This window comes from Doryrhamphus excisus, linkage group LG17, assembly GCF_037039965.1.
Source record: "Doryrhamphus excisus strain RoL-2023G ecotype Guam linkage group LG17, RoL_Dexc_Guam_v1.1, whole genome shotgun sequence".
Lineage (NCBI taxonomy): Eukaryota > Metazoa > Chordata > Actinopteri > Syngnathiformes > Syngnathidae > Doryrhamphus > Doryrhamphus excisus.
The window spans coordinates 128,021-150,383 of NC_136373.1; the positions used below are offsets into that span (position 1 = coordinate 128,021).

Sequence of the window (22,363 nt, forward strand, 5' to 3'; positions counted from 1 at the left end):
GGTGCCACTACGCCACACGAGGCTGTACTTTGTACTGCAAGTATATCCAGCAAGTAAAGATGCTCATGAAAATGGAATCTGGTCCTGTTCGCGTTTGGTCCGAACCCCAGCAGTGCTGGTAGAAGCAGTCGATGCCATCATCAGAAGGTCCACCATGAAGACATTTCAGGCTCCTCAGTAAAAAAGTCTTGTATGAATAGTTGACGGTCACGGTTAGGATGTTTGGGTTTTCTAACAGAATTCCTACAAATGGGAACGCCATATTCACTTCACACTAATGCACTTGTGTACATGGTATTCCTTACATAATTCCTTCCATCAGTACACTAAGGAACGCAAGGCTGGATGCAGATGTCGCTACATGGTTAAGAAATGATACAGATCACACGGATCATGCAATACATGCTTTCAAACGCGGGACGAACGCCGTGGTTGGATGACGGCAACCACAGTGCAGTCATGGCCAAAGTTTGGAGAATGACAGGAATATTGGCAGAAAGGTCAGGGATGATCCCGACTGTCTGGAGGAACGCTACCAGCGGTCCTGTGACGTGCCAGCAGTAGCCAGCATCCTGTGAAGCTGAACTCAGCGGCGGAGTGGGCTCCCTCACCATGGACCGCAGGAAGAAGAACACCGCCGTGGATGAAGACCGGCACCAAAACCAGCATGACCAAGCACCTTGCCATGAGGCAGAGGTCACAACTGGCTCGGGGAACAAAACGTGGACATTTTGGGTCCATGGCCAGGAAACTCTTCTGACGTTCATCTCTCTCAGGATTTGTGGTCTGTCCTCACGAGGCGGGCGGACCAAGAAAAACCTCCAAGCGTTGTAGGAATGTGGCCAGAAGTGAAGTGACGGCGTACCATGGAGAAATGAAAAAGGCTCAACCCCGCTAAGACCAAGACTAGCTTTGGACTAGGCTAGTCTTGATGCTAGTTTTACACGTACATGGTACTAAATCATTAGCTGTGAGTAGATGAAGATGTAGATGAAGATGAAGATGAAGATGAAGATGAAGATGAAGATGAAGATGAAGATGAAGATGAAGATGAAGATGAAGATGAAGATGAAGATGAAGATGCAGATGCAGATGCAGATGCAGATGCAGATGCAGATGCAGATGCAGATGCAGATGCAGATGCAGATGCAGATGCAGATGCAGATGCAGATGCAGATGCAGATGTAGATGTAGATGTAGGGATGCTAGAGAGACAAAAACAACATCCTTCCAAAGGTTCCAGTCTACAGTTCCTCCGCCCCTTCAGTTCTGGCTCTCCTCTCTGTTAGCAGCCAGCATCAGGTCCGAGTGCCGACTTCCGGCTGGGCGTAGTTGGCGGGTGGCGCCATCACGTCTTTGCAGCTGTCTGCAAAGGAGGCGGAGAAACAGATGACAATGCGGATCAGAGCCAATGTGGTTTGTAGGTTAGGTCATTCAGGAAATGTGGAGTAGGACCATGAGACTCAAACCAGAATGATTGGATTCTAGAATGAAGATAAACATTTCCAATTGTACGTATGTGTTCATTAACCCCAATTAATGCTTGACCTCCACACCCCTAATGAAACACTGAGCCAAGTTGATCCCTGAGAGGCTCATAGGAGCAACAAACCAAAGCCATCATTCAGCATCTTGGCCTTCAAGCCTTTGCCAGCACGTATGCAGATGATGGGGATGGGGGGATGGGGGGGGGGGGGGTGTCAGTGGAATCATTTGGCACCTACAAAGCCAGATATCGATTTGGAAAGCTGTTCAGTCTGTATTTTTCGTCTTTTTTGGCACGTTTGAAAGGCAGGTGCAAAACTGGCGAGAAGGAGGCGAGAAGGAGGCGAGAAGGAGGCGTGCGACGAGAAGATGAGGAGGAGTGAGAATATTGGCTACGCCAATCAACACGTATGGACTGATGCCATGCTGATGGGCTCCGGTCACATGACGTCCCCACCGGACCCAACCCCGCGAGGCGCTGTGGCGTCCACGGGTAACAATCATGAGGAGGACTATGACATCACCTGTTGGCCAGCATCCACTGAGACCAATCCCATAGAAAGTATGGTATGACTTTTGATATTAAAAATCATACAAGCGCTCAGCCTTTCTGAAGCGAGAATAATCAGGTCTGTCAGTTATGGCTGGTAAAATGAAAGTGCAATGGAATATTCCGAGGCCCACACACGTCGGCAGGTGCCAAGAGGAGGGGTCCACTTCCTTCCATCATCCCGTTAATGGAGACCTTTTAGTGGCAATCATGCAGGCGGGGTCACAAGACAATATGGAATCTCATGTGGGCTTGGAAGCCTTTCTGTCTCTTTGCTTCTTCCGTGGCTCTCCCTCCCTCTCCGAGCAGCACTCATCGGGTGGGGGTGGGAGTGGGGGTGGGAGTGGGGGTGGGGTGTTGGGAACCAAGCCAGGAGGATGTTTGGATAGTTTAGATGCTTCCAGAGTCTTCTTGTTATGAGACCATCCAAGCGATGCTTTGGGGAAGTTGACTCTTTCCTGGGCCGAGGAAGCATCCATCGTCATGCGTGGACTATCCGTGGATTCATATATTCATCACATACAGTACTGGGTATACTACTTATATACTGTCATGACATACAGTACTGTATATACCTATATACTGTCATGACATACAGTACTGTATATACCTATATACTGTCATGACATACAGTACTGTATATACCTATATACTGTCATGACATACAGTACTGTGTGTACATATATACTGTCATGACATACAGTACTGTGTACTAGTGTACTAGTTCATCTAATACTGCCACTCTGGGGCTTCATTTGGGATTTACACTCACTGTTATGTTTTATTATTATGAATATGTTTCATATTCCAAATGGTGTTTCGTTGTCAGGGAACACGTGAAGCCTTTTGCTGCTCCTGGCCACTAGGATGTATTAGGATGTACGTGATCATTTCATGATGATAACGGAACAGCCATTACTGTATGAACCACTCACACATGGCTCGGGATTGAATTACCCCCCCCCCCCCCCCCCCCCCGTTCTGGTTTTCCTCAGCTCTCTGTAGCTTCTCTTTTTGTCATAAGAGGAAACCTTTGAAATGTTTGTGTCGGCTACGCAGATATAGTTATTATAAGTATTATATAGTTATTATATAGTTATTATATAGTCATTATATAGTTATTATACATTTATTATATAGTTATTATTTGACAAATTGGATTGGGGTCCGACTCGCCACAAACACATTTTTGGATTAGGATGTTTATGGAAAGAAATAAAGGTTCATTGGATAATTACTACATGGGTGATTATGTTTCAGCAAAAAGTCACTAAGTCACTAAGTAACTAAGTCACTAAGTAACTAAGTAACTAAGTAACTAAGTCACTAAGTAACTAAGTCACTAAGTCACTAAGTCACTAAGTAACTAAGTCACTAAGTCACTAAGTCACTAAGTAACTAAGTCACTAAGTAACTAAGTAACTGTGTGTCCCAGACTGGCATTGAAGGGTTCCAGAGGCCTCCGTCTAAATATTGATGTCATGTGTGAATGACATCTATCAGCATCCAGGTTGCTTCTTATACACGCCAAGCCCCCCCAGCCCCCAAAAAGGCATTGAGAAGGTCTTGTGACAGAAATATGACCTTTCTCCTACTTTGTAGAGAATCGACTTATCACGATCTGGTCTACATCAAGCAGGCCAAAAGAAGAAGGAAGACTTCTGGACGTGCCAACCGTGTGAAGAAGTGTACGATGTGTTCTTAAAAAGTGGAAGGATGGCGGCGACGTCCATCTTGGATGGAAGTACAGTAAGAATGCTCCAACATATGGCCTGCGGGGCCTTGTCTTTGTCCCAATCAATGATTTCATTTCATGTCTGATTTTCTGGAGTGGAATCTTTTCAAGTGCCAACGTGCCAATGTGCCAACATGCCAACGTGCCAACATGCCAACATGCCAACATGCCAACGTGCCAACATGCCAACATGCCAACGTACCAACGTGCCAACATGCCAACGTAGAGGAGCACAGAAGATAAAGAGCGGTTCACAGGTAACTTACCGCCATGGATGCTCGGGTCTCCTGGGGTGAGGAGAAAGCAGGTGGCTTCTTTTTTAGTTCTATCTCGCCCCCGGGAGCAACGCAGGGACCACCTGTCATTGGGGGACAGGGGCTGGGTCAGACTGCTGTCCTCCTCCTCTGAGAGGCCCACGTTTGCGTCCCCGTTCTGTTTGGAGTCTGACAGGAAAACAACATACAAGGATAAATGCCAAAGCTTTGACCGAGAGCCCCCCGGGGCGGGGGCGGGGGCGGGGGCGGGGGCTCCAACTATGAGCTTGCACAAGACTGCATGGACCGTTGGCGTTCTTTGGTTCGATCCAATTTGATTGGCGTGTGATAAGCAATCATTCATCTGGATGATTCATCAGCGATCCTTTCCCAGTAAAGTCAGTAAAGGAAAAGGAAAATCACCTCTGGAGTCCAGGAAGTGAATAAATGTCCTGAAAGCGATGTGGCCTGAATAAGCGCCGCCTCTTCCCACGGCTTTGGAATGTGGAAGTGTGATGAGGATTAGGTATTATGGTATGAGATGATATACTATTATAATACATATCATGTATTACCATGACCATTGCCGTCTTCTTGGCCAAGCAATGTTCCCTGGAAGGTTAAACGCCTGGCAAGCGAGTAACAAATACTATTTCATGCCAAGGTGATGATACTAACACATGTACTTCAAAAAGGTCAAACAAAAGTGCTGGTAGCCGTTATTATCAATAATATGTCAACATGTTCAAATGTCAATGTTTAGGATGAAATGATAACAATAATAAATCATAAATGAAGAAACGCAGGAGAAGCAAACGGAGCTTTGGGGTCTGACCTGATCGCTTCCTGCTGGCGTTCTCGTCGGCCGCCAGTGGACATGTGTCGCTCTGAGTGCTGCCTCTGTGCGAGTTTGTTTCCGATTTTACAAACGACGCGGAGTCCGTTTGGGCGTCTGGATTGGGATTGTGCTTATTCTTCTTTTTGGGCAGCTTCTGCTTGGCCATGGCGAGCGAGTAGTACATCCCAAAGTTATTGACGATGACCGGGACGGGCATGGCGATGGTCAGGACCCCGGCCAGCGCGCACAACGCTCCCACCATCATGCCCAGCCACGTCTGCGGGTACATGTCTCCGTAGCCCAGGGTCGTCATGGTGACCACGGCCCACCAAAAGCTGATGGGGATGTTCTTGAAGTGCGTGTGACGGCAGCCGGTGGGGTCGTCCGGGCTGGCGCCGATGCGCTCGGCGTAGTAAATCATGGTGGCGAAGATGAGCACGCCCAGGGCCAAGAAGATGATGAGCAGGAGGAATTCATTGACGCTGGCCCTCAAAGTATGTCCAAGCACGCGTAGACCCACAAAGTGTCGTGTCAGCTTGAAGATCCGAAGAATCCGAACAAACCGCACCACTCGGAGAAAACCCAGCACGTCTTTGGCCGCTTTGGAGGACAGCCCGCTCAGGCCCATCTCCAAGTAGAAGGGTAAAATGGCCACAAAGTCGATGATGTTTAGGGTGTTCTTCACAAACTCCAATTTGTTGGGGCAGCAGAGGATTCGCACCAGGAACTCGAAGGTGAACCAGACCACACAGATGCCCTCCACCAGGATGAGGATTGGCTTGGTCACCATCTCCCACCTCTCCTCTGCACGTGTGATGTTGCCGACGACCACCAGCTCTGTGCGGTTCTGCAGCTCGTTGAAGGCTTTGTGGGTCTCCAAGCAGAAGGTGGTGATGGACACCAGGATGAAGAAGAGGGATGCAAGAGCCACTCCCTAGTGAGACACGACAAACATTTAACCGTCAACACCAAGATAGTTTACAGAAACATTCCATGGACTTCCACAGGCTTCCCTGGGATGGGGGCACCAGAAGACTTCAGACAACTAAAGACGTTACGTTTCGTCACGGCAAAAGATGACATGCGTTGTTTTCGATTCCTACGTCGCTCCTACAGTCAACTAGCAAACAGAATATGCTGCGATGTTGATAATCCTTGCTTTAGGTTATTAATGACAAGGGGTGTCACGGACCGCACAGTGGTTGAGTGGTTAGCATGCAGGCCACACAATCAGGAGATGGGGAAGACCGGGGTTCGATTCTTCTGACGGTGCTCGGTGCTGACAGCTCAGTGTATTTCTTCTTTTGTAAATGTAACCCAAACGTATTGAAGCCAACTGAAGCGTGGATGTTTTGTACGGGCGAACCCGAGTAAACACGCCTGGTATAACTAGCCAAAACGTTAGCAGGTAAAACTAGCCAAAACGTTAGCAGGTAAAACTAGCCAAAACATTAGCAGGTAAAACTAGCCAAAACTTTACCAGGTAAAACTAGCCAAAACGTTAGCAGGTAAAACTAGCCAAAACGTTAGCAGGTAAAACTAGCCAAAACGTTAGCAGGTAAAACTAGCCAAAACGTTAGCAGGTAAAACTAGCCAAAACGTTAGCAGGTAAAACTAGCCAAAACGTTAGCAGGTAAAACTAGCCAACATGGGGGACCATGGCACACATTGTGAGGTCGTACAAAGGCTAAAATAGCACAGCCAAATGGCTAAATCATATCATCTTTTCAACATAAACAACATTGTCAAATGTAGACGGAAAAACATGACGAAAGGTTTGTCAAGGACAATCAAGGACATTTCAACAATGAACAATGAAGATGAAAGTCACCTGTCGGGTAACACGAGCGTCCCTCGCCAAACCATTCATTGTGTTTGTTTTAGCATTGTAAAGTACTCAGTACTCCTAAATCATCTCCCAGCTGGATAAATATGTTCTTGGATCTCATGTGTACCCTCGTGTTGACTTTCTAGTCTTTGGATGTGGGATAGCAAACAGCAGCAGCTATCAATGGGAGGGAGGGAGGTAGGTAGGTAGGGAGGCAGGGAGGCAGGGAGGCAGGTAGGTAGGTAGGGAGTGAGGTAGGTAGTTAGGTAGATACTTTATTCATGTCCAATGAGGGTACATAATATCCTGCTATTGAGCCAACAAATAGGTGATAATAATTGAGGCCTCCAGTGTGAGCTCAGGTTAAGTTCAGCTTCTACCTTGACAGCCTGAACCTCTGAGGCCTGATCTTTGGACTTGCCTTGACCGGGCCCCTGGAGGATCTAGGAACCCCCCCATTGCACAGACACGTTTTCCACAGACGTGTGTGTGTTCCAGATATTACTCATCCCGTGGGTACTGTGGGGACATGAGGGTGTTTACGTTACGTGGGGGCGCCCTTCCCTTTCAAGGATGAAAAGCGATCATCGGCCGTGGCACATGGCCATATTCCAGTAAAGGCAGCGATACCGTTCATGTCGGGCAAACGAAGCCTCACACGAGACAAACAAAGCGGGACAAGTAAAGCGACGGGGTACCATTTCTATTCTTCGTTTCACATGTAGGACCCCTTTTAGTTTTTCTCAAATTCCATTAGATTTTTTCCTAAATTCCATTTATCCATTTTAATTCAATTTTTTCATTTCACATTTATTTGAGTACCATGGATTATGTAAACATACTTGTGGTTACAGTTGCAATGTTTATAGCTTTATATATATATATATATATATATATATAATAGCTTTATTAATAATAAAAAATAGATGGACATTTAAGGTGTGTGTAAAAATGTGCTCTTATTTTGACGGAGAAAGTTTGCCGTACGTGGAAATGTGTTTGACGGTCGCTAAGTGAGCTAGCTTTCCTTGTAGTCGCGGCTTCACACACAGCTTGGGCTAAAATACACAGACACACGCTAGCATGCTCTGCTAAACTAAGCTAACCCGGCTAGCTTTCACTAGCTCTTGTCGTTCACGAGCTCACGCTCGGTGACAAACATTCTTCATCCATAGGAAAATGAACGTCCAATCCGATGGGGGGCAACATTTTGCCATTTTTAAAAACGTGTTCCTGTACAATAGCCTAGCGTCTTGTCCTGCTATCACTAGACGCATCGGTCCAATGGCAGTCATTGCCCCCCCATTCCTGGTTAAGCCACACCCACTCCTGGTTGATGCCCCGCCCACCCCGAGTGTGGACACGACTACGGCTCCTTTAGTGAACAGATACGGTTTAAAGCGGCCAATTTTTCCGCCATAACTTACCCGCCTATCAAAGATGGATCGCCCTCAAAACTCACACGAACCTTCAGGTTGGGTTCTGATTTTCATACTGACCCCAATGGCGCCACCAGCTGGTGGAAATGTATATCTGCCCTAACTCCCTTCCTCATGCTGCGATGCTTTGAGCAAATGAAGGAAGGCTAAACGTCATCAGACACGCTGACGTCATCTACAACTTCATCAATTGATTTATTTACCAATCTTCAACTTGGTGTGATACTGCTGCCGATATCATGTGACTTTTTGTTGCCGTAAAAATAAACATTAGTCATAATTGAAAATAATTCTCCACATATGTATGATAATAATAATAATAGTAATACAACAACAACAACAACAACAACAATAATAATAATAATAATAATAATAATAATAATAATAATTAGTATTCTCGTAGGAAGGACCTGAAGCCAGACCCCAACCCCCAAGAGCGCTGGAACCAGGATCAGGTCCTCCTACCTGTCACACCAAGTCCAAGCCAAACTCACCCGAGCCGCTCTGGACGAGTAGGGGTCGTCGAAGAGGGCCCAGATCTTGGGCTGCCAAAGTCGGCAGCGCCCCCTCGACCCGTCGGGGCAGTCCTCGATGCCAAACCTCCTGGGCACCTCGCCCTCGTCGTCCGCCTCGTCCGGTTCCGGCGGTTCGAAGGTCTCCAGGGCCTCCTCCGCGTCCCGGTGCTGGCGATAGGTCATCCAGCAGCACGGCTCCACGTCGGTCTCGTCGATGCCCCAGAAGGCCAGCTCCTCCTCGAAGAGCGGTCCGCACACGTCGGCCGGGCAGTGGAGCTTCCCGGTCCGGTAGTAGTTGAGCACGTAGGCGAAGATGCCGGGGTGTCGGTCGAAGAACAGCTCGTCGGAGTTCGGAGGCGCCGAGTCCGACGACCTGTCGGAGCTGACCTGCGGGTCCGGGTCGGCCAGCCATGCCAGGCGGGTCCCGGGCAGGGTCCTGAGGGTGCTCTTGTAGGTTTCATGTCGGGTGCCGCCGACGTTGATGGTGATTTTGTCCGAATCCTCACCCCTGGACATCTCCTCCTTGAGGCATGATTTGGACGGGGCTTTGTTGCCGGACTTCCGTCCTCGGTAAGACGAGACGCACACGGAGCTGATCATCGAGACCCGCAGCCTGGTCCGCACCTGCCGCAAATGATGACTTTGTGCGGCACCGATCAAAGCCTTAGCGCCAAGCGCGCCCTCATTGCGGAAGCGGCCGGAACCACCTGTTGGCAAACTAAGTGTGGATGAGGCCGATGGTTGGAGTCCGCCAGATGTTGGCGCTTATTTGCCCTTCGGGTCGGAAGCGCAACAGTTTTTGTCTAATGAAACCACCTGGTGGACGAGCCCGGTAGACCCGGTTCCCCCGCCTCCGAATTCTGCAATCCGGCCAAGTTCTTATCCTCTCGACTCACGCCAGGCTGCCCAGGACCTGCCGGAGATGAGCAACAGCTCCTCGGCGAGTGGACCTGCTGTGCGTCTGGGTTCCGGTGGGAGATCCTGGGTTCCAGTGGGAGATCCTGGGTTCCGGTGGGAGATGCTGGGTTCCGGTGGGAGATGCTGCTGCTTCCCAAGCATCCCTCCTCTCCTGGCGACACGGTCGGTTGGATGGCTTCGATCTTCATGGAACCACGCCCTCCAATTAGACCTGCCGTGCGTGTGCGTGTGCGTGTGCGCGTGACTTCAACCCAGCACCAAGTCCATGTGTAGTGTGAAGGCTGCATGTTCCAGTAAACATGCTAACACCTCCTGTTTCCGGAACAAAAGCAGCACATAAAGTTGCTATTTTATGCTGATGGACGTCAAGAAGCGGCACCGCTGCTTGGGAAATGCTGCCACCTAGCGGTCAGTTACTTTAGTAGACCATGTTTTTCAACCCGAGGTCACAATCCGTTTGTTCTGATTTGGGAACACCAGCTATTCGTTAACTGCTTCATGTACAAAGTTTAGATTTATCATAAACAAATAAGTCACTTATAAGTAACTTATATTTATGATAGCCGTGGCCCCAAACATCAGGTGCCATCTTATTGCCAATCATATGAATAAATAACTTGTATTTATGATAGCCGTGGCCCCAAACATCAGGTCCCATCTTACTGCCAATCATATGAATAAATAACTTGTATTTATGATAGCCGTGGCCCCAAACATCAGGATACATCTTACTGCCAATCATATGAATAAATAACTTGTATTTATGATAGCCGTGGCCCCAAACATCAGGATACATCTTACTGCCAATCATATGAATAAATAACTTGTATTTATGATAGCCGTGGCCCCAAACATCAGGATACATCTTACTGCCAATCATATGAATAAATAACTTGTATTTATGATAGCCGTGGCCCCAAACATCAGGATACATCTTACTGCCAATCATATGAATAAATAACTTGTATTTATGATAGCCGTGGCCCCAAACATCAGGATACATCTTACTGCCAATCATATGAATACATAACTTGTATTTATGATAGCCGTGGCCCCAAACATCAGGATACATCTTACTGCCAATCATATGAATAAATAACTTGTATTTATGATAGCCGTGGCCCCAATCAGGTCCCATCTTACTGCCAATCATATGAATAAATAACAGGTCATATCAATCTCCTTATCCTGTGCTGATTGTTTTATTGTGATGAGAAAAGCTGAGTTCTAAGGTTTGACCAGGACATCTTGACCTTACTGGGATATTCCACACACACACACACACACCAAGTACGCACACCAAGTACACACACCAAGTACACACACCAAGTGGAGCCATCACCTCCAGTTTGGGTGAAAGATGGAAGACCCAAATGTAAGGTTTGTGTGTCTGTGTGTGTGTGTGGGGGGGGGGGGGTCCTCTTCTCCCATCAACATCAGAGCTTCAGAATCCTTTTCATCCAGACAAGAAGACAAGCTCACTTTCGTCATGTCACCTTTCTAATATTTGCCCCTTTTTATCCACACAAACGTAAAGAACCCTTTCCGGGGGCAGGCGACCACCCCCGGATGCAGAGGTGAGGACCACGTGCAGGTCCACGGGTACTATAGCAACGGACCGGCATGGAGTACACGCATGTCAGAAGCTCAAGGCCCCCACAAAGGAGGACGCGCCCTGCCCAACTTCTCGTCATGACCACAATAATAAACATGAAAGTATTATCTCGGCCAAATATCTGATGGACCTCCAGCAGGAAATAAATGGCATTAGATTGAGCAGGTGTACCTAAAGTTGTGACCAATGGAGTAGGTGGTTCGGTAATCACAAATGAGTCCTTCTCCTGGGGTTCACCTCTGGGTTTCTTCCTATAATCACAAGTGATTGTTAGAAGCGGTTCTCCAGAATGATCCGGACCCCCCCCAAGCAACTACTGCAGCTGAGGAGCACAATGAGTCCACCGAGCTGAGTCCAACTAAAGGCTAGAAAAGACGGCAGGGCGTGTTTGAAGGGCCTCGCCTCCGTGAGCTTCTTTTATTGCTGATTTATTGCATTCTTACTGTGTTTACAACTGAAGCATCGTGATAACAAACATTTCAAAAGAAGACAAGCAGACGCCGAAGATGTGTCCTAGTTGAGATCATCACTACGCTACGGTCAGCTTGTTCTTCCTCTTTCTCTTCGGGCTTTCCCCTTAGGGGTCGCCACAGCAAAGCAATGGCCTCCATCCAAGCCGTCTTCTGCATCTTCTACATCACTGTGCTGTGATCATACGCTCCACACAAGGACATGCACCACTGACAAGATGCATGGTGTTTGGACCATCAACCTGCACGTCTTCTTAAAGGCACATTCACACCATGGCCTTCAAAGTAGCATCCAGTCGCAACGTCGGCAGCCAGACACACTTCTTCAATGCAACATCTTATCTCTTAACTTATCTTCAATTCAATGTGGCTTGGAGCTGGTCCTTGTTGAAGACAAGTGACTGGATGCTACCTGGGGGGGGGGGGCGTATATGCTGAACAAACACTAACAACGTTACTCATTGGCTTGGATTGGATCACGTCAGGCTGGGTTCCATTCTTCTGGCCTTCAGTTGGCACAGCGTGTACAAATAAAGTCAGAAGCTGTAGCAACTAGCAGTACTAACAGGTAACAGCATGCAAGTATAGACGTGTAATATGCCAGCTGATCATACAACATACTGTGCGGCTTAGTTTTCATTTTAAAGCTATGTCTACTTACATGCTAGTAAGTTACATCCAGCAAAGCTAAATAATTCCTCCATTTGGTAGCAGTGGATCAATCAAACCCACATTTGTGGTTCTTCCAGAGAACCCTGGCCAGGCTCAGTCATTAGTACCTGCAGGCAGAATATGACAATGATTGACACGACTGCGGACACGGAGGATGCACCTCGACCGGAAAGACGTGAAAAGCACCTGTAGTAATTGGGCTTGAAGGGGCCGTTCTTGTTGAGGCCCATGTACTTGGCCTGCTCATCAGACAGCTCCGTCAAGTGAGCATCAAAGTTTGGAAGGTGGAGGCTGGCCACATACTCATCTGGAGGGAAGACGCAGTTTGGAAAGCTCAGGCTCCCCTCGGAGACACCGCCCAGGCACGGAATGGTGCTTTGTCCACGACTTACCCATTTTCTTGGGCAGGAGATACACATCCTGCTTGTAACGCCCCTCTGGAGCATTGAACAACTCGATCAGGGCCAGGGCCTGAAGACAACATGACCACAAGGCTGGGACCCGCCTACACCATAGTGCACGGACATGGACACCGCGAGCGCAGAGCTACCGACCTGAGTTGTAGCCGTGATGGACAACACGAACGTAGGAACAGTGGAGCAGCTCAAATTCAGGAGGCGACCCTGAGAGGGAACGCAACGCTCATTCGGGCAACAAGTCGATAGCCGTGACCTCGAGACATGCTATGGACATACGACACGCAAGGAATCACCTCTGCGAGCATCACAACTCTCTTTCCATCAGGCCAGATGATGTGGTCCACCTGCGAGCGCACCCTCTCCCAGGTCAGCTCGGGGCTGCGCAGACTCGCCTGAGGAGGACAAAAGTCCATCCGTTGGATGGATCCATTTGGACATTGAGAACGTAGGACAGGCTGACATACCACGTCGATCTCCGTGTTGGAATGTCCCATGTTGCAGACCACGCAGCCGTTCTTCATGCGGTCCAGCTGTTCTCTGGTGACAACATTCTTGTTGCCTTTGCAAAAAAGGAAAAGCGAGTTAGTGGGGCGGGAATAACAGAAGACAAAGCCTTCAATCATCTTGTCATGTCGTTCACTACTGAGGCAGGTCACTTTCCACGCCACGATGGCCATGGTGGCCACGGTGGCCCGGAGATGCTATGCTGCAAAGCACTATGCAGTTCACACTGCTACCACACGGGGGTGCTGTTTTCCCTTCTAGGATGGTCTCATGTAACACTCATCCTGACACTCCAGAGTAGGACAAAGATACTATAAATACATGTATACTGCATTTGAAAAGCTGTACTGCATTATGACGATATATGTCATTACATTAGTGTTTACTTCAATGATTGACAATGATATCCTTTATGTGTGATGATGATGATATCCTGGTATGAAGAAGGAAACACTTAGTGAGGGGACTGCACTATTTTGGAATGTTGCCCATCATTCGTTGCCTGTGTAGCATTATAGAGTGCGCATACAGGGAGCGTCTTACCTGCATGCATGCAAATTACAAACTGACCAAAGTCTGGAGTTGCTAATAGCCTTTCCCACCACAATAGGCATAATATGTCCCCTTTAAGGCCTGTATTGGAATCGCAAAGCGCTAACATTTGACATCCCTGGAGTGATGTCACAGCATGGAGGGACTAAATAGTACACTACACGGTGCCTTTGCATGCAATGACAGTCGAGTCCCGGACATGACGTTATGTGAGGTTCCACACCAGTGCAGGTGATGACCACGTCCATTTGCCGGATGACCTCACTCAGCTTGACCACCCTGAAGCCATCCATGCTGTTTGGGTAGACAGATATGCATCCATGAGTTTAAGGGTGACCAACACTCCAAACATAGTCATCTGGAGTATGCAGAGAACCGGTAAGCACATGAACTGGTATAACAGCATTGAGCAGACACCCACCATGCCTGCAGGGCACAGATGGGGTCAATCTCTGTGATGCACACGATGGCGCCGAGGGCCTTGAGAGCAGTGCAGCAGCCTTTCCCAACCTACAGGGCGGAAAAGACTGCAGTTTGTGGAATACCAGCTGACGCGCACACGAAGGAGATGAACGGAACCGCTCACCTCTCCGTAGCCACAAACCACCACTTGTTTGCCACCAAACATGATATCGGTCGTCCTCTTCAATCTGGCAGAGACGAGCAAGATCACACACGTTCACAATGAAAACCTCAACAAAGTAGCGATGGGATGGATCCCGCTCACCCGTCCAGGATGGACTCACGGCAGCAGTACAGGTTGTCGAATTTCTGCTTGGTGACCGAGTCGTTGACGTTCATGGCAGGGACACACAGCTTGCTGGCCTTGGAGAGCTGGTACAGTCTGGGAGGACAGTTGGGAACGTGAGCACACATCCAGACTCGGCAGTGATCTTACTCGGTTGGCCGGTGGCCTTCTTGTCCACGGCTCAGGCTGACGTACGCAATCACGCTTCACCGCGTCCCGGTTGCTCACAGATTTTGTTGGCCTAAATGAAGCATTTTCAAGCATAACATGGCTAAATGAGCTCAAATCAAAATGGCAGGCATCAGAAGAGGTTCCCCGAGTTCTGGGTGGTAGGATGGGCCATCCCTGAGGATTCACGACGTACGTTGTGTGTAGCACGGGCGGTCAAAACGCCGCTACGGTGAGGGACGTTGCTGCTGTTGCTGTAGTAAGCCACGCCAAGCTAAAACTCACTTCCTGTCCGTGTGCCACTCCTCTCATCTGGTGAACACATTTATAGCAACACACCCCAGCACAACTCTTATTCACGTCTTCAATGGCTGATTTACTGTGATTATTTAGCAGTAGTAGCAGTAGTAGTAGTAGTAGTAGTAGTAGTAGTAGTACAAGCAAGCCCACAGTAGACCCGCCAGACGTGGGCCACAATCCAGAACAATCTAGTACACAAGAGAACTTTTTTAACGGCCTTTGAGACCACAAAAAGGTCCAGTTCTTTCCAGCCCTCATCAGTCTAAAATATGAGCTACTGCATTTACAAAAAACTCACCTATGAACGCCAGTCACACTCTCCTCGACAATGCCCCGTACTTTCTTGAACACACTGGGGTACTTCTTGTAAACCCAGTGTGTTAAGTCTCCGCCGTCATCCAAGATCTAAGTAGGACAGATCAGAGATTCTACTACTATCAGAGGTTCCACTTCAAGTCCGAGGTCCGAGGAGAGCAACCAGGTTTACCATGTTGGCCTGCCAGGACTCGGTGCTGACACAGCGATCGATGCACCACCAGAAGTCATCCTCGGACTCCCCCTTCCAAGCAAACACAGGAACCCCTGGGGCAGAAGACGCATTGCTGACAGCAAGGAAGCCAAGACGAGAACAAGAGAAGCAGCTGAGCATCACGTCCAACATTCACTACTGGATTACTACAGGACGTCCCGTACACGACATATGGCGGCATTCCCATTGCAGTCTTTCCCAGACATTCCTTTATTTGCTTTGGCCCACCCAAAACAATTTGGCAATCGAGAGCATTCAATACAGGCTAACTGGCTAACTGGCTAACTGGCTAACTTCCATTTCTTACCACCAAATCTGAACTTCTTCAAAGAGATTTTTGGCCTATTTTGTTCATGCAACAAAGCTCTTGATTTCAAACGTATCCTCATATACGCAACGACATAAAGCCCAGGACATTTTTCTTACCCAGCTCAGCGAGAGCAGCAGCCACCTCGTTCTGGGTGGAGTAGATGTTGCAGGCAGTCCAGCGGCACTGGGCCCCCAGAGCTACGAGGGTCTCAATCAATACCTGATGGTCAACAATGGCGCGTGTTGATAAATCATGCAAGGAATGGCCGCTAACATGACAAAGTTAGCGAAGAGGAAGTGTGGACATACTGCTGTCTGCGCTGTGATGTGAGTGCAGCCTACGACTTTAGCCCCTGCCAGCGGCTTCTCCCCCTGGGCTCTCTTCCGCAAGGAAATGAGCGCTGACATGTCTGGGGAGCAAATACAGCGAGTGCATGAAAGTGGCCATGGGGCAAAGAGGCAGCCATTGACTAGTCAAATGGAACGCTATGGAAAAGCCAAACTCTTGTCCAGCAGGTAGAACGTGGAAGCAGGTGGAGCAGCAATGTTAGCAGCAGTAAGTCAGTAAGTCAAATCAATCTATAGAAGACATTTCACAGACCAAAGGTCACAGTGCTTCACGATCAAAGGAAACATTTGAACAGTAAAACAGGCAAAATAGACAGTTTGAGCCCAAGCAGAAGGCTTTAAGAAATGAAAAACATTCAAGTTGGGTTTGAAAACATCAACATAATTCCAATGCCTCGGAGCTTACCAGCTCACCGATGTCTGGAGTTGTTAATAGCCCCCCCCATCAGACGTTCTACCTGAGTTGTTTTTAAACACCGCTAGTCCCGCAAAAAACTTGGAATGACCACATTTGCCCTAGCGATGTCGTGCCAAGATGGCCTGCACTCAGCAAGCACGGACCGATGTTCCAGCTCTTTGACTTCCAGCTAACCACTTTTCAGGTAGCTCTAAGCTCTAAAGGGTTCATTCATTTTCCAAAATGGTTGAAACTTTCCAGTCTGCCGGATCAGAATTGTATGCTAATTTTCTATGCCGCTTAGCCTCACTAGGGTGGCAGTATGCTGGAGCCTATCCCAGCTGGATCCCAGGGCACATATAGACAAACAACCATTCCCACCCACAATTTGGAGTGGCCAATGAAGCTAACATGTTTTTGGAATGGGGGGGGGGGGGGGAGTACCGCATGCAATCTCCAAACAGAGATGGCCAAGCAGAGATTCCAACCCCGGTCTTCCCATCTCCTGACTGTGTGGCCTACATGCTAACCACTCGTCACCTTTGTCGTATCCTAAATGTTAGCAGCGCTACGTACCTTGCTCTGCAATTTCAATTTCACGGCGGCCAAACTCAGCCTGCTTGATGTTCTTCACACAAAAGTCGCTGCTGCCGTGGGTGTTGACCTGGGTTTTGTCTCGAGGTGAGGTTTCGTCATCGGAGCTGTCAGTGTAGGAAGCAGCTGGGGAGCGACAAGCCCCATTAGTCGTCACGGAGGAAAAGTGTGTGTGATTGAAGGTCCAATGTGTGCACAGTACGTGATGGTGATTTACAGTGAAGACAACGCGGCTAAACACACATCAGGCTCACTGCTGCCTCTTTGGGCAGAAGGTGGACTGAACACCAGGCCGATTGGCATTTAGTGGTCACCAAACCCATCAGTCTGAAGATGCATCGTACCTGAGCTGTAGCTGTCCGTGGAAGACTGCGAGATAGAGCGAGACAAGGAGCGGCGACCCGCCTTGGTCGGGTATTTGCTGAATTCCTGTTTATCCTCAGCGTTGGCAAACTGGATCTAGAAAGAACCAGAACCAACCAGTCAATATACAGTCAAATGGCAGGTTATCAAGAGTCACCACAACAACAAATGTGACGGACCATAATTCTGTTCTCCTGCAGAAAGATCCCCAGGACTTCAGGGATGTTTTCATTTGCTTTGGAATGCTGTCAAATTTCCTTCTTCTCCTATTTTACCTGTCCATAGAACGTGTTTGGACTCAAAACTACCAAGCAGGGCAGGAGAGTTGACACAACAGACATCACACAGACGATAAATCTGGGTGCATACAAATGGGGGGGTGGACTGACCCGCACCGAAAACAATCATAAGATAAAGCTTATGTGAAAAATGCAATATGATAGCTTTGCCCACTTTGGGGTGAAGTACTAAGTAAGTAGCACGGTTGCAGGAGTGAAAACGCTGGCACCCTACAGGATTGTGGACTCAAAAGAAACACAAAGTATGACCGAATGTAAGACAGAGCCGAGGAGAACTCAGCATGCCTCCTGTTTTCTCTAACTCCACCGAGCTAAGTCAGCTTCGCATCACTTTGGCCTCCTGAGGACTGAGCCCAGACTTTAGTTTCTCCTTGTCCTGGATTAGCCAGTACAGTGGAAGAGTCTCTATGAAGGTACTCTCAAAACTCCCTCAGGGTGACCCTGACAATATGGATAAGACATATTTTTATAAGAACATGAGAACAAACGTCTCATGGCCTCTGAGCTTTTAGGAATAAATGTGTGTGGGTAGCCGGTGACGGATTAGTGGTGACTCACCCTTTCTCCCCCGTGAACATGTGTGTGTGCCATCTCTCCGCTTTCTGTGTCTGTGTGTCCTCTGTTTGATGCTACGAGGTGTCCCTGATGCTACCACCCCCGAACACTCCCAGGCAGAGCGAGGGGGAGGTTCCCAAGCATTATCCTGATTTCTAATGGCCAACCTGCAGAGGGAGCGACTTGACGACCAGCCGCTAAAGTCCTGTTTTAGGGAGGATGTTATTTCAGGTGGACTGAATGGGTGAAGGCCCAGTGGTTAGCGCACAGGTCTCGCAGCTAGGAGATCCGGGTTCGATTCCCCCTCGGCCATCTCTGTGTGGAGTTTGCATCTTCTCCTCATGCATGTGTGGCTTTTCTCCGGGTACTCCGCTTTCCTCCCCCATTCCAAAAACATGCTAGCATCATTGGCCACTCCAGATTGCCCATAGGTATGAATGTTGAATGAATGAATGAATGAATGAATGAATGAAATAGGTGGATGTGATCAAACGTGACACAGGCAGACCTCCTCCTGATCTGGACTACTAGTCAAAAGGGGGATTGTCAGATAGCAGGCTAGCCTTCCGCGGCATCGATAAACAAGCCATCCAATTCCATCTGACAGCTAAAAATAGCTTTGAGTGGCTTGGTCAGGTCACAGACTTAAGCTGAGGTGTGACCGTGTAAGAGCTCAATCAGGCGATGTTCAGACACCGCCATCAGATCCACACCACAGTCTTGAATCAAAGTTGTCTACTTCTTCATCCTTCAGTCTGCCAAGGGGCGCTGTAGAACCTGTGCACGGTGGATTACACGCTGTTGGAAAACAACCCAGGTCTATGAGGCCATCCTACACAGCTATGTGACCTTTGGGGGAAATATACAGAAAGTAATGATGGGAGCGGCCATGAAGACCTTCACCAACCAACTGGAGGTACATAGTGAAAAAGGAAGAACCTAGTCGCTATAGATGTGTTATATTTCTCATGTTATAGCGACTTTCATAGTTAAATGTTGATTACGTCCCACACAGTGCTTGACTTGTGTGGAGGCTGGCAGTAAGGAGGAGTCCATCACTTATAAGGACTCGTGTGGTGACCTGTGTAGCATCTGATTACATTAGCAGTTGGTACCTGAGGGTCAGAAGACAATACATGTCCATACATGTCCATTCTATCAATCATGAAAATGGTGATGCACGAGCAAATACACGGCCAGTCTCTTCCCACTAGGGGGTATTGTGTAACTGCCAGGGTAGATGGACGGGAGCGTGGAGGAGGTGCTCATTGACTCATGCACCCACCCACACACTTGCACAGTTTGATGTTTTTATTCCTGCAACGCATAGCCGTTGATGTGACGATACCACGTTGTCAGCAGACGTCTTCATCTTTCTCTGACGTATTTTGTGTATCGACAGTAGTATTTCTTTCTCGCATGGACTTGCTTTATACAAGCGGGGAGCTCAGTTTGACACTGCGCTCTCACATTTATTCAAAACAAAGCGCTTTGTGTTGAGGAGCGCACGTTCCGACCATCCAATATGTTTTCAGTCAGACTTCACGCTGCGGCTCACAGTCCACATATTATGGACTGGGACTTGAACAAATATGTCCGTCTATGCACGCCATTCCTGGGAAAGTGCGTACATTCCACTCGTATAAAGATTTGTCCAACTATAAACAAACATCAACGTTAAGATGAACTCATCCATCTTCTCCTGCTTATCCGTGTTCGCTACGTGGGGGCAGCAGCCCAAGCAGGGAGGCCCAGACCGCCCAGACTCTCCAACATGTCCTGGGTCTTCCCTGAGACCTTCCACTGGTTGGGCGTCCCGTTTCTTCTTAAAAAGGGAGCCCACCACCCCGGTCTGCCAATCCAGAGGTACCCCCCCCCCCCCCCCACCGATGTCCACACGATGCTGCAGTGTCAACAAAGACACTGTCACCAAGGGGGGTGGAAACATGGTCCAATGTTGGTAGGGTCTTTTAGCTGCTCTTTGTCTGATCATGGCATAAAAGCCCCCGACGTAGGTGGCGTAGTGGTCAATATACAGTACTTTGTCACCTAAGCAGTACATAATGTGGAAATATTTCACTGGTTAACAAACGTCCAATGAATGGAGGGCCCTTCTTTGGGGGATTTGGGCTAGAACCAATACTTGATATTTGACTAAAAGTGACTACTGGAGACAAAGGTCACAGCCGGATTTATTTATTTCCTTTACGTGCTCACTAAAACAAATCAGACTGCTTTTGTGTTCCATCACTGAGAGGTTTAAAAAGCCTTTTGAAAAGGCCTTGGTCTGCCACTTGGTCGCTAGACTGCATCAGGAGGTCATCACAACATGACAAAGGTCACTCAGTCAAACTTCGGTTTTCAAACATCCCCTTTTCGTACGACTTGTTTTTTGACAACAATCTGGTCCAATATTGCCTGTCACCAAGTGTTGTATTACAGTACACCCTTATAGCTAGCTTATAGCGTTGCCTCGCTACTTGGCCCCCTCTTGCAAGACTGACTTTCCACATTCATACAACGGCACCCTGTAAGGCCCCCCTCAATTGAGTGTTCCACAAACGAGTCAGCTTGCCAATGTACGTGTACCGTCAGGGACTCGAGTGCCCAAAGAAAGAATCCCACGTGTTGGTGACTCGTCTTGCCGTGTGTCTGTAATACAACACGTGCCATTCTCTCCCGGGTCTGCCGCCCCTCCACGCCACCATCACTGCTAGTTCTTTGCTAACTAACACAATTACATCACAGCTGCAAAATAACCCCCCATGGGGCCCTTTGGAATGGATTCATAACAAAAAGCGGGCTTACCAGCAGACGACACTGCCATATGGCACCTGAGATTTGGGCAGGCTTACCTTGCATTTGGTGCTTATACTGTATGTACTACCGTACTACTATGTATTAGCTGGTCTTACTGCATAAAGACATCCACGTGCATACAGTAAGTACCACATCAGTATTTCAAACCGGAACATATTCTTCCCAAAATCGCTTTATTTCTGATGGATAGCTTGTGGCCAAAGGGAAATGGTCAATAAAGGAGATATAATAATGGATGATCCATGACATGGCTGCCTGGCTCAAGGACAGCACGTCTCCATCACCACTCTGAAGTGCAGGATGCTGAGCATGCATCTCGTCGGGGGTACCATTAGCTTGTCCAGTGCTCATGACACAAAGTGTCAGTGTCATAAAGAGACACCCTTGAAACGGCGAGAAACGACGTCTTGGAGTTGGAAACACATGATCATGACTGCAGCACAATGCGTACCAAGCGGGATTAGCCCCACCACCCCCATTGTGCCTTGCTTGATGGCGGGGGGGGGGGGGGGGGGTTGCACTAACCTTCTTGACGGATTTCAGCGTGGGGACTGCGGTGAAGGCTGCAGAAGGCATTTCCCCGACGTTCATGTTTACGTCGCTGCTGTTCTTGCTCACGGTCATGGCCGAATATTTCTCCGCGACGTTCTCGGTTTCCTTGACATATTTGGTGCCTTGCTTGACCTCCACCTTGCCGTCCACCGCCGACTCGGTCATTGCATCCAGGTAGCAGCGTCCCGTTACTGTGGGAGCCTCGACACCGCCGCTCGCCACTGAAACGACGACAAGCAGCGACTATTGGTCAATCTCGTATGGAATATTCACTTGTTTAATATCTTTTGGACTTGCTAAGTGTACGTTGGGGCAACACCGGATCGCTACTGCGGCTGCTCGGCTGTCATCCACAGGCAGCATCTCTGACGGGAGGGGCGGTGCGTGGACCCGGTCACCTTAGCTTTCTGGCTGTGGGAGGGCGGGGCTTACCATCGCCTGCCTCTGCGGAGGGAAACGTGCCGGTCAGGACGACAAAATGGAAGAAAAAGTCAGCGTTTGAGTTATTTGTGCATACCAGCTATCGACCGAATCCCACGGCTAAACACAATACCTTTATTGCGCCCGCCCCGCCAAAGGAACTTCCG

The 22,363-nt window shown here is 48.6% G+C and overlaps 2 protein-coding genes across 5 annotated transcripts; both read right to left on the minus strand.

Moving 5' to 3' along the window:
• Nucleotides 1–1,202: 1,202 nt before the first annotated feature.
• On the minus strand, nt 1,203–9,460 carry kcnc4 (potassium voltage-gated channel, Shaw-related subfamily, member 4). The gene is made up of 4 exons (XM_058084860.2): nt 8,624–9,460; nt 4,860–5,796; nt 4,037–4,213; nt 1,203–1,366 (listed from the first exon to the last, which is right to left on the minus strand). The coding sequence occupies exons 1-4, from the start codon at nt 9,242–9,244 to the stop codon at nt 1,299–1,301; spliced, it is 1,803 nt and encodes a 600-aa protein (XP_057940843.2). The 5' UTR covers nt 9,245–9,460; the 3' UTR covers nt 1,203–1,298.
• Nucleotides 9,461–11,562: 2,102 nt separating this feature from the next.
• ahcyl1 (adenosylhomocysteinase-like 1) lies at nt 11,563–22,341 on the minus strand. Of its 4 annotated transcripts, none has more exons than XM_078797605.1 (18): nt 22,294–22,341; nt 21,750–22,220; nt 17,532–17,646; nt 17,170–17,313; nt 16,158–16,258; nt 15,966–16,068; nt 15,498–15,592; nt 15,309–15,415; nt 14,522–14,638; nt 14,381–14,444; nt 14,216–14,304; nt 14,018–14,088; nt 13,203–13,297; nt 13,032–13,130; nt 12,874–12,942; nt 12,712–12,790; nt 12,506–12,626; nt 11,563–12,426 (listed from the first exon to the last, which is right to left on the minus strand). In XM_078797605.1, the coding sequence occupies exons 2-18, from the start codon at nt 21,939–21,941 to the stop codon at nt 12,420–12,422; spliced, it is 1,668 nt and encodes a 555-aa protein (XP_078653731.1). In that variant the 5' UTR covers nt 21,942–22,220; nt 22,294–22,341; the 3' UTR covers nt 11,563–12,419. The 4 variants fall into 4 exon arrangements, with proteins under 4 accessions (XP_078653731.1, XP_078653733.1, XP_078653730.1 ...); XM_078797607.1 differs by lacking the exons at nt 21,750–22,220; nt 22,294–22,341 and adding exons at nt 17,730–17,854; nt 18,408–18,483; XM_078797604.1 differs by lacking the exon at nt 22,294–22,341 and having other exon boundaries at nt 21,750–22,278.
• Between the last annotated feature and the right edge of the window lie 22 nt (nt 22,342–22,363).

Excerpts from the sequence above, each read along its gene's own strand:
- kcnc4 (XM_058084860.2), bottom strand. The coding sequence starts at position 9,244 with ATGATCAGCTCCGTGTGCGTCTCGTCTTACCGAGGACGGAAGTCCGGC. Across the intron at positions 5,797-8,623 it reads ACTCGTCCAGAGCGGCTCGG|GGAGTGGCTCTTGCATCCCT; the intron begins GTGAGTTTGGCT and ends GTGTCTCACTAG. Across the intron at positions 4,214-4,859 it reads CGCCAGCAGGAAGCGATCAG|ACTCCAAACAGAACGGGGAC; the intron begins GTCAGACCCCAA and ends TTTTCCTGTCAG.
- ahcyl1 (XM_078797605.1), bottom strand. The coding sequence starts at position 21,941 with ATGACCGAGTCGGCGGTGGACGGCAAGGTGGAGGTCAAGCAAGGCACC. Across the intron at positions 17,314-17,531 it reads CACGGACAGCTACAGCTCAG|CTGCTTCCTACACTGACAGC; the intron begins GTACGATGCATC and ends GTCGCTCCCCAG. Across the intron at positions 14,089-14,215 it reads ATCTGTGCCCTGCAGGCATG|CATGGATGGCTTCAGGGTGG; the intron begins GTGGGTGTCTGC and ends CTACCCAAACAG.